Source organism: Pezoporus occidentalis, unplaced genomic scaffold (assembly GCF_034315485.1).
Source record: "Pezoporus occidentalis ecotype Australia unplaced genomic scaffold, CSIRO_AGI_Poc_V1 ctg1445, whole genome shotgun sequence".
In the NCBI taxonomy this organism is placed as follows: Eukaryota; Metazoa; Chordata; class Aves; order Psittaciformes; family Psittacidae; genus Pezoporus; species Pezoporus occidentalis.
Window position 1 is genome coordinate 1 of NW_026913258.1, and position 12,276 is coordinate 12,276.

The window sequence follows — 12,276 nt, forward strand, 5'->3', positions numbered from 1 at the left end:
GGGTCTCTATGGGTTCTCTATGGGGCTCTATGGGGTCTCTATGGGGTCTATGGGGTTGCTATGGGTCTCTATGGGTCTCTATGGGGTCTCTATGGGGTCTCTATGGGTCTCTATGGGTCTCTATGGGTCTCTATGGGGTCTATGGGGTCTATGGGTCTCTATGGGGTCTCTATGGGTCTCTATCTATGGGTCTCTATGGGTCTCTATGGGTCTCTATGTGTCTCTATGGGTCCCTATGGGTCTCTATGGGTCCCTATGTGTCTCTATGGGTCTCTATGGGTCTCTATGGGTCTCTATGGGTCTCTATGGGTCACTATGTGTCTCTATGGGGTCTCTATGGGGTCTATGGGGTCTCTATGGGGTCTCTATGGGTCTCTATGGGTCTCTATGTGTCTCTATGGGTCTCTATGGGTCGCTATGGGTCTCTATGGGTCTCTATGGGGTCTCTATGTGTCTCTATGTGTCTCTATGGGTCGCTATGGGGCGCCCGCACCGGTAGAGGCCGAGGTCCGTGAACCAATCCTGCACGAGCAGCACCACGTGGCAGACGGTGAAGAGGAAGGCGGCGATCTGCAGAGACTGCCCCACACGTGTGGGTCAGCACCCACCCACCCCATAGCACCCATTGACACCCATTGACCCCCATTGACACCCATTGGCACCCATTGACACCCATTGATACCCATTGGCACCCATTGGCACCCATTGACACCCATTGATACCCATTGGCACCCATTGGCACCCATTGACACCCATTGACACCCATTGATGCCCATTGACCTCCATTGGCACCCATTGACACCCATTGGCACCCATGGACACCCATTGACCCCCACTGGCACCCATTGAACCCCATTGGCACCCATTGACACCCATTGGCACCCATTGACCCCCATTGGCTCCCATTGACATCCACTGGCACCCATTGACACCCATTGACCCCCATTGGCTCCCATTGACTCCATTGACACCCATTGACACCCATTGACACCCTTTGGCACCCATTGGCTCCCATTGGCACCCATTGGCTCCCATTGATACCCATTGACTCCATTGACATGCATTGACACCCATTGGCACCCATTGACACCCATTAGCACCCATTGGCACCCATTGACCCCCATTGGCACCCATTGACACCCACTGACGCCCATTGACCCCCATTGGCACCCATTGACCCCCATTGACACCCATTGGCACCCATTGACCCCCACTGACACCCATTGGCACCCATTGACCCGCACTGACACCCATTGACTCCATTGGCACCCATTGACCTCCATTGGCACCCATTGACCCGCACTGACACCCATTGACACCCATTGGCACCCATTGACACCCATTGATACCCATTGGCACCCATTGACACCCATTGATACCCATTGGCACCCATTGACACCCATTGATACCCATTGGCACCCATTGGCTCCCATTGGCTCCCATTGACTCCATTGACACCCATTGAGACCCATTGATGATCATTGACCCCATTGACTCCATTGACACCCATTGGCTCCATTGACACCCATGGGCACCCATTGACTCGCACTGGCACCCATTGACACCCATTGGCTCCCACTGACACCCATTGGCACCCATTGACACCCATTGACCCCCATTGACACCCACTGGCTCCCATTGACTCCATTGACACCCATTGACACCCACTGGCACCCATTGGCACCCATTGACACCCATTGGCACCCATTGACACCCATTGGCCCCCATTGACTCCCATTGACCCCCACTGACCCCCACTGACACCCATTGATCCCCATTGACACCCATTGACCCCCCAATTAGCCCCTAATTAATCCCCTCCAATCAATTAATGCCAATTAATGACCTCCCAATCAACCCCTATGTGCCCCTTATTACCCTTAATCAACCACCGCTAATTAATTACTAATTAATCGCTATTATTAATAGCAATAAATTACTAATTAATAGCTATTATTAATGACTAATAACCATTAATTAATCACCACATCATTAATTATTTCCTATTTCCCTCATTAATAACTTCTAATTCCACCCCCCCCAGCCCTCTTGCAGCTCTTCCCCCCCTCAATTAGGGCTAATGAGCGCTAATTAACGGCTAATTAACGGCTAATTAATGGCTAATGAGCCTCGTTAATGGCAGACCTGCATCTCGACGTAGGTGTGGGGCAGCCCATACTCGGGGGGCAGCTTCCGGTCGTTATTAATGAGGTGATCGAGGAGGGCGGGGCTGAGCAGGGGCTGGAATTAAGGAGCTTCATTAGCGCTAATGAGGGCTATTAATGAGCTTCATTAGCATTAATTAGGGCTATTCACGAGCGTAAATAGCGCTAAGGATGGGTTATTAGGGTTATTAATGAGCTTAGTTAGCGTTAAGGAGAGGGTATTAGGGCTATTAATGAGCAAAATTAGCATTAATGAGAGATTCCTAGATCTATTAATAAGCTTAATTAGCGCTAATGAGGTTATTAGTGCTATTAATGAGCTTAATTTGCGCTATTGAGGGATTATTAGGGCTATTAATGAGCTCATTAGGGGTAATGAGGGGTTATTAGGGCTATCAATGAGCTCATTGGGGTAATGAAGGATTACTAGGGCTATTAATAAGCTCATTAGGGCTAATTACCGCTATTAATGAGCCCATTGTGGTTAATTATTGCTATTAATGAGTCCATTGGCCTTAATGGCCTCACTAGCTCTAATTAACGCTAGTAATGACCTCATTAACGCTATTAATGACCTCATTAGCGCTAATAAACGCTATTAATGACCTCCTTAGGGGTAATTAATGCTATCAATGACCTCATTAGGAGTAATTAATGCTATTAATGACCTCATTAGCGCTATTAATGACCTCATTAGGGGTAATTAATGCTATTAATGACCTCCTTAGGGGTAATTAATGCTATCAATGACCTCCTTAGGAATAATTAATGCTATTAATGACCTCATTAGCGCTATTAATGAGCTCATTAGGGATAATTAATGCTATTAATGACCTCCTTAGGGGTAATTAATGCTATCAATGACCTCATTAGGAGTAATTAATGCTATTAATGACCTCATTAGCGGTATTACTGATCTCATTAGCGCTAAGAAATGCTATTAGTGACCTCATTACAGGTAATTAATGCTATTAATGACCTCATTAGCGGTAATAAACGCTATTAATGACCTCCTTAGGGGTAATTAATGACCTCATTAGCGCTATTAATGACCTCATTAGCGCTATTAATGACCTCATTAGGGGTAATTAATGCTATTAATGACCTCATTAGCGCTATTAATGACCTCATTAGGGGTAATTAATGCTATTAATGACCTCATTAGGAGTAATTAGTGCTATTAATGAGCTCATTAGCGCTATTACTGATCTCATTAGCGCTAAGAAATGCTATTAGTGACCTCATTACAGGTAATTAATGCTATCAATGACCTCATTAGCAGTAATAAACGCTATTAATGACCCCCTTAGGGGTCATTAATGCTATTAATGACCTCATTAGCGCTATTAATGACCTCATTAGGGGTAATTAATGGCATTAATGACCTCATTAGCGCTATTAATGACCTCATTAGGGGTAATTAATGCTATCAATGACCTCATTAGGGGTAATTAATGCTATTAATTACCTCATTAACGCTATTAATAACCTCCTTAGGGGTAATTAATGCTATTAAGGACCTCATTAGGGGTAATTAATGCTATTAATGAGCTCATTAGCACTATTAATGAGCTCATTAGGGGTAATTAATGCTATTAATGACCTCATTAGGAGTAATTAATGCTATTAATGACCTCATTAGCGCTATTAATGACCTCATTGGGGTAATTAATGCTATTAATGACCTCATTAGGGGTAATTAATGCTATTAATGACTTCATTAGCGCTATTAATGACCTCATTGGGGTAATTAATGATATTAATGACCTCCTTAGGGGTAAGTAATGCTATCAATGACCTCATTAGGGGTAATTAATGCTATTAATGACCTCATTAGCGCTATTAATGACCTCATTAGGGGTAATTAATGCTATTAATGACCTCATTAGCACTATTAATGACCTCATTAGTGCTATTAATGAGCCCCATAGTAACACTGACCTCATTAGGGGTAATTAATGTTATTAATGACCCCATAGAGCCCCATTATGACACAGCCCAGACCCATAGAGCCCCATTAAGACACAGCCTGGAGCCCATAATGACCTCCATAGAGCCCCATAGACGCGCGCCGGGGGTACCTGGGTGTCGAGGAAGACCACGCGCTCCTGGGTGATGAAGAAGTCGATGCCCCATAGAGCTCCCCCCCCGCTCCCGCACACAGCCCTGGGGCCCATACAGCCCCATAGAGCCCCATAGACACAGCCCGGACCCATAGAGCCCCATAGAGCCCCATAGACACAGCCCAGACCCATAGAGCCCCATAGAGCCCCATAGACACAGCCCGGACCCATAGAGCCCCATAGAGCCCCATAGACACAGCCCGGACCCATAGAGCCCCATAGACACAGCCTGGACCCATAGAGCCCCATAGAGCCCCATAGACACAGCCTGGACCCATAGAGCCCCATAGACACCACCTGGACCCATAGAGCCCCATAGACACAGCCCGGACCCATAGAGCCCCATAGACACAGCCCAGCCCCATAGAGCCCCATAGACACAGCCTGGACCCATAGAGCCCCATAGAGCCCCATACACACAGCCTGGAACCATAGACCCTCCATAGCTGCCCCACAGTGCCCCATAGCACCCTATAGCCCGCCATAGAGACCCCATAGCTCCCCATAGAGACCTATAGCCCCCCATAGAGCTACATAGCCCCCCATAGACACCCCATAGAGCTCCATAGTGCCCCATAGCTACCCCATAGCCCCCCATAGACACCCCATAGCCCCCCGCAGACACCCCATAGCCCCCCATACACACCCCATATAGCTCCATAGTGCCCCATAGCTACTCCATAGACACCCCATAGCCCCCGACAGACACCCCATAGAGCTCCATAGCCCCCCATAGACACCCCATAGCCCCCCATAGACACCCCATAGACCCCCATAGCCCCCCATAGCCACCCCATAGCCCCCCATAGACACACCCCATAGCCCCCCATAGACACCCCATAGCCCCCCATAGCCCCCCATAGCCGCCCCGCCCCATAGCCCCCCATAGCCGCCCCATAACAACCCATAGCCGCCCCATATCTACCCCATAGCCCCCCATAGCTACCCCATAGCCCTACCCGCCCCATACCCGCCCCATACCCGCCCCACAGCCGCCCCATACCCGCCCCATACCCGCCCCATACCCGACCCATACCCGCCCCATACCCGCCCCATAGCTGCCCCATACCCGCCCCATAGCCCCCCCATACCCGCCCCATAGCCCCCCCATACCCGCCCCATACCCGCCCCATAGCCACCCCATAGCCGCCCCATAGCCGCCCCATAGCCGCCCCATACCCGCCCCATAGCCGCCCCATAGCCGCCCCATAGCCGCCCCATAGCCGCCCCATAGCCGCCCCATAGCACCCCATAGCCGCCCCATAGCCACCCCATATCCACCCCATAGCCGCCCCATAGCCGCCCCATAGACACCCCATAACCACCCCATACCCACCCCATAGATGCCCATTCACCCCATAACCACCCCATAGCCACCCCATAGCCACCCCATAGCACCCCATAGCCGCCCCATAGCCACCCCATAGCCGCCCCATAGCACCCCATTACCCCCCTCCCCAGCCCCATAGCGCCCCATAGCCACCCCATAGCCCCCCATAGCCCCCCATAGCCCCCATAGCCCCCCATAGCCCCATAGCCACCCCATAGCCACCCCATAGCCCCCCATAGCCACCCCATAGCCGCCCCATAGCCGCCCCATAACCACCCCATACCCTGCCCCATAGCCGCCCCATAGCCGCCCCATAGCTGCCCCATAGCCCCCCCATACCCGCCCCATAGCCACCCCATAGCCACCCCATAGCCCCCCCATACCCGCCCCATAGCCGCCCCATAGCCCCCCATAGCCCCCCCATAGCCGCCCCATACCCGCCCCATAGCCCCCCCATAGCCGCCCCATAGCCCCTCCATAGCTACCCTATTGCCGCCCCATACCCGCCCCATAGCCCCCCCATAGCCATACCCGCCCCATACCCCCCCATAGCATAGCCCCCCATAGCCCCATAGCCCCCCCATACCGCCCCATAGCCATACCCCATAGCCGCCCCATAGCTACCCCATAGCCACCCCATAGCCCCCCCATACCCGCCCCATAGCCCCCCCATAGCTACCCCATTGTTGCTCCATACCCGCCCCATAGCGCCCCCCATTGCCACCCCATAGCCCCCCCATAGCCGCCCCATAGCCTGCCCTATAGCCGCCCCATAGCCGCCCCATAGCCACCCCATAGAGCTCCATAGCCCCCCATAGCCACCCCATACCCGCCCCATAGCTACCCCATAGCCGCCCCATAGCCCCCCCATACCCGCCCCATAGCTCCCCCATACCCGCCCCATAGCCCCACCATACCCCCCCATAGCTCCCCCATAGCCGCCCCATAGCCCCTCCATACCCGCCCCATACCCAGCCCATAGCCACCCCATAGAGCTCCATAGCCGCCCCATAGCCGCCCCATAGCCGCCCCATAGCTGCCCCCCATACCCGCCCCATAGCCGCCCCATAGCTGCCCCATACCGTGGGTCCTCATCGGGCTGATTGGCCGCCAGCAGCGAGAGCAGCGTGGACTTCCCGGTGCCCTGCAGCCCCAGCGCCCCCACCACCAGCACGTCCGTCTGCTCCAGCAGGAACTGAGCCAATCACAGGGCGGCACCGCACTAAGCCACGCCCCCCTCGGGCCGTAAACCACGCCCCCAATCGGATCCAAGCCACGCCCCCCCCCACCCCGGGCTGAGCCATCCCCATCATAGGGCTGAAACCACGCCCCCTAGCGGCATAAGCCACGCCCCATTTAAGCCACGCCCCATTTAAGCCACGCCCCCTTTAAGCCACGCCCATTCACTCCAAACCCCGCCCATTCACTTCAACCCCCGCCCATTCACTCCAAGACCCGACCCCTTAAGCCCCGCCTCCATTGCGCTAAGCTCCGCCCATCAATATAAGCCACGCCCCATTAAGCCACGCCCATTCACTCCAAGCCCCGCCCATTCACTTCACCCCCCCATTCGCTCCAAGCCCCGCCTCCATTGCGCTAAGCCCCACCCATCTAGTCTAAGCCACGCCCCCTCGGGCCATAAACCACGCCCCCCAATCGGAACCAAGCCACGCCCCCTGTGGGGCTGAGCCATCCCCATCATAGGGCTGAAACCGCACCCAATAGGGGCCTAAGACACGCCCCCTTTAAGCCACGCCCCCTTTAAGCCACGCCCATTCACATTAAGCCCCGCCCATTCACCTCAAGCCCCGCCCATTCACTTCAACCCCCGCCCATTCGCTCCAAGACCCGACCCTTTAAGCCCCGCCTCCATTGCGCTAAGCTCCGCCCATCAATATAAGCCACGCCCCCATTAAGCCACGCCCATTCACTCTAGAGTCCTGCCCATTCACTCCAAGACCCGACCCTTTAAGCCCCGCCTCCATTGCGCTAAGCTCCGCCCATCTAATGTAAGCCATGCCCCCTCGCGACACAAACCACGCCCCTTTAAGCCCCGCCCATTCACCTCAATTCCCGCCCATTCACTCCAAGACTCGACCCTTTAAGCCCCGCCTCCATTGCGTTAAGCTCCGCCCATCGAGTCTAAGCCACTCCCCCTCGGGCCATAAACCACGCCCCCCATCGGATCAAAGCCACGCCCCCCCCCCCCGGGCTGAGCCATCCCCATCATAGGGCTGAAACCACGCCCCCTAGCGGCCTAAGCCACGCCCCATTTAAGCCACGCCCCTTCAATCCAAGCCACGCCCATTCGCTCTAAGTCCCGCCCATTCACTTCAACCCCCCCATTCGCTCCAAGACCTGACCCTTTAAGCCCCGCCTCCATTGCGCCAAGCTCCGCCCATCAATATAAGCCCCGCCCCCGTTAAGCCACGCCCATTCACTCCAAGCCCCGCCCATTCACTTCAACCCCCGCCCATTCGCTCCAAGCCCCGCCTCCATTGCTCTAAGCTCCGCCCATCTAGTCTAAGCCACTCCCCCTCGGGCCATAAACCACGCCCCCCATCGGACCCAAGCCACGCCCCCCCCCCCCATCGGGCTGAGCCATCCCCATCATAGGGCTGAAACCACGCCCCCTAGCGGCCTAAGCCACGCCCCCTCTAAGCCACGCCCATTCACATCAAGCCCCGCCCATTCACTTTAACCCCTGCCCATTCGCTCCAAGACCCGACCCTTTAAGCCCCGCCTCCATTGCGCTAAGCTCCGCCCATGAATATAAGCCACGCCCATTCACTTCAACCCCTGCCCATTCGCTCCAAGACCCGACCCTTTAAGCCCCGCCTCCATTGCGTTAAGCTCCGCCCATCTAATGTAAGCCACGCCCCCTCGCGCCACAAACCACGCCCCCTTTAAGCCCCGCCCATTCACTTCAACCCCTGCCCATTCACTCCAAGACCCGACCCTTTAAGCCCCGCCTCCATTGTGCTAAGCTCCGCCCATCTAGTCTAAGCCACGCCCCCTCGGGCCATAAACCACGCCCCCCATCGGTTCCACGCCACGCCCCCCCCCCCCCCCCCCCGGGCTGAGCCATCCCCATCATAGGGCTGAAACCACGCCCCCTAGCGACATAAGCCACGCCCCATTTAAGCCACGCCCATTCACATTAAGCCCCGCCCATTCGCTTTAAGTCCCGCCCATTCACTTTAACCCCTGCCCATTCACTCCAAGACTCGACCCTTTAAGCCCCGCCTCCATTGCGCTAAGCTCCGCCCATCAATATAAGCCACGCCCCCATTAACCCACGCCCATTCACTTCAACCCCTGCCCATTCACTCCAAGACCCGACCCTTTAAGCCCCGCCTCCATTGCGCTAAGCTCCGCCCATCTAGTCTAAGCCACGCCCCCTCGTGCCACAAACCACGCCCCCCTTCAAGCCACGCCCATTCACTTCAAACCCCGCCCCCATTGCGCTAAGCTCCGCCCATCTAGTCTAAGCCACGCCCCCTCGGGCCGTAAACCACGCCCCCCCTTTGGAACCAAGCCACGCCCCCCCGAATACGCCCAGCCCATTCACTCCAAGCACCGCCCCTTACCCTAAACCCCGCCCCCTTCCCCCCTTTAAACCCCTCTCCCTTAATCCCGCCCCCTTCCCATAGACCACGCCCCCTTCCCAAGCTCCTCCCCCTCTACCCTAAGCCCCGCCCCTTCCCCCCCTTTAAACCCCTCTCCCTTCCCCCACCCCAAACCCCGCCCCCTTTCCCTTAACCCCACCCCCTTTCCCTTAACCCCGCCCCCTTCCCGTAGGCCCCGCCCCCCCCTAAGCCCCGCCCCCCACCTCTAGGGCGCTGTCGCACCAGTTCATCTGCTCGTCCACCAGTTTGATGCTGCTCTTCATCTTCTCGGGCGCCGCCAGCCGGGATTGGCCGGCCACGGCTGCGAGGGGCGGGGCCAAGCTTGGACACGCCCCCTTCCGTAAATGGAGCCTCACAACCCCTTAGCCCCGCCCGCTTCCCCCATATATGGACACCCCCTAGCCCCGCCACTTAACCTTATGCCATATATGGGCACCCCCTAGCCCCGCCTCTTAACCTTACGCCATATATGGGCACGCTTAGCCACGCCCCTTTCCCCCTATCCCATATATGGACACCCCCTAGTCCCACCCCTTAGCCTTACCCCATATATGGGCACGCTTAGCCCCGCCCCCTTCCCCCATATATGGACACCCCCTAGCCCCACCACTTACCCTTATGCCATATATGGGCACGCTTAGCCACGCCCCCTTTTCCTTATCCCATATATGGACACCCCCTAGCCCCACCTCTTAGCCTTATGCCGTATATGGGCACGCTTAGCCCCACCCCTTTCTCCTTCCCCCATATATGGACACCCCCTAGCCCCGCCACTTACCCTTATGCCATATATGGGCACCCCCTAGAACCGCCCCTTAAGCTTTGCCCCATATATGGGCACGCTTAGCCCCGCCCCCTTTCCCTTATCCCATATATGGACCCCCCCAGCCCCGCCCCTTAGCCTTATGCCATATATGGGCACGCTTAGCCCCGCCCCCTTCCCCGTATTCCATATATGGACGCCCCCTAGCCCCGCCTCTTAACCTTACGCCATATATGGGCACGCTTAGCCCCGCCCCCTTACCCTTATCCCATATATGGACACCCCCTAGCCCCACCCCTTAAGCTTTACCCCATATATGGGCACACTTAGCCCTGCCCCCTTCCCCTTATCCCATATATGGACACCACTTTAGCCCCGCCCCTCTCAGCCACGCCCACTCTCCTTTACCCACTCCATATATGGACACCCCTTAGCCCATCCCACACCGCCATAGCCCCGCCCCTTCCATTTACCCACCCCATATATGGGCACCCTTAGCCCCGCCCCTTCTCTTACCCCCTGCCCCATATATGGACACCCCATAGCCCAGGATAAGCCCCCTTTAGCCCCTCCCCTTCCCATATAAGGTCCCTTTAGCCCCTCCCTATGCCCATATAAGGCCCCTTTAGCCCCTCCCCTTCCCATACAACCCTTTAGCCCCTCCCTATTCCCATATAAGGTCCCTTTAGCCCCTCCCCTTGCCCATATAAACCCCCTTTAGCCCCTCCCCTGCCCATATAAGCCCCATTAAGCCCCGCCCCTTTCCATATAAGCCCTATTAAGCCCCTCCCTATGCCCATATAAGGCCCCATTAGCCCCTCCCCTTCCCCTATAACCCCCTTTATCCCCTCCCCATGCCCATATAAGGCCCCTTTAGCCCCGCCCCATACCTATATAAGGCTCCTTTATCCCCTCCCCATGCCCATATAAGGCCCCTTAAGCCCCTCCCCATGCCCATATAAGGTCCCTTTAGCCCCTCCCCTTCCCATAGAAACCCCCTTTAGCCCCTCCCCTGCCCATATAAGGCAATTTAAGCCCCTCCTCAGGCCCATATAAGGCAATTTAAGCCCCTCCCTATGCCCATATAAGGTCCCTTTAGCCCCACCCCCTGCCCATATAAGGCAATTTAAGCCCCGCCCCCATGCCCATATAAGGCACCACTCACGGTCCAGGTTGCCGGGCGGGGCCAGCCCCCTGCCATGCAATTGGTAGACGGGCTGCGTGGGGCGGGGCCCGGGGTCGCGCTCGCGGGGCGGGGCCTGCGCTGGCCCCTCCCCCCCGCCGGCGTTGGCCCCGCCCCCTCCGCGCTCCTCCCCTCCCCCGCCCCGCGCTTTCATCAGCAAAATGGGCGGGGCCGGGGGGGGAGGGGCCGGGCCGGGCCCCGCCTTCGGCTGCGGCTGTGGGGGAGGGGAGGGGGGGGTGGGGTCAGTGGGGGGGGGCTATGGGGGGGCTATGGGGGGCTATGGGGGTCTATGGGGGTCTATGGGGGTTTTTGGGGGTCTATAGAGGGCTATGGGGTGATATGGGGGTCTATGGGGGTCATTGGGGGGCCTATGGGAGGGCTATGGTGGGGCTATGGGGGTCTATGGGGGGGCTATGGGGCACTATGGGGGTTTATGGGGGTCTATAGGGGGCTATGGGGCGCTATGGGGGCCTATGGGGGGGCTATGGGGGGGCTATGGGGGTCAATGGGGGGTGGATGGGGGGCTATGGGGGGGCTATGGGGGTCTATGGGGGGCTATGGGGGGTCTATGGTGGGGCTATGGTGGGCTATGGGGCGCTATTGGGGTCTATGGGGGGCTGTGGGGGGCTATGGGGGTCTATGGGGGGCTTTGGGGGGCTATGGGGCTATGGGGGTCTATGGGGGTCATTGGGGGGCCTATGGGGGGGCTATGGAGCTATGGGGATCTATAGGGCTCTATGGGGGGCTATGGGGGTCTATGGGGCGCTATGGGGGTTTATGGGGGTCTATAGAGGGCTATGGGGTGATATGGGGGTCTATGGGGGGCCTATGGTGGGGCTATGGGAGTCTATGGGGGTCAATAGGGGGCTATGGGGCTCTATGGGGGTCTATGGGGGTCTATGGGGGCCTATGGGGATTTATGGGGGTCTATGGAGGTCTATGGGGGGCTATGGGGGGCTATGGGGGGTTATGGGGGGTTATTGGGGCTATGGGGGCTATGGGGGTCTATGGGGGGCTATGGGGGGCAATGGGGTCTATGGGGGGCTATGGGGAGCTATGGGGGTCTATGGGGTTTTATCGGGG

General features: G+C 56.8%; 1 protein-coding gene across 1 annotated transcript; it reads right to left on the bottom strand.

Annotated features, from left to right (window-relative positions):
* Nucleotides 1-337: 337 nt before the first annotated feature.
* Nucleotides 338-11,407, bottom strand: SMG9 (SMG9 nonsense mediated mRNA decay factor; the record flags this gene model as incomplete). The annotated part of the gene is made up of 6 exons (XM_062610123.1): nucleotides 338-579; nucleotides 2,146-2,241; nucleotides 4,247-4,331; nucleotides 6,668-6,813; nucleotides 9,451-9,548; nucleotides 11,176-11,407. Coding segments are annotated over 6 exons (780 nt in total), but the record flags the coding sequence as incomplete, so codon positions are not given.
* Between the last annotated feature and the right edge of the window lie 869 nt (nucleotides 11,408-12,276).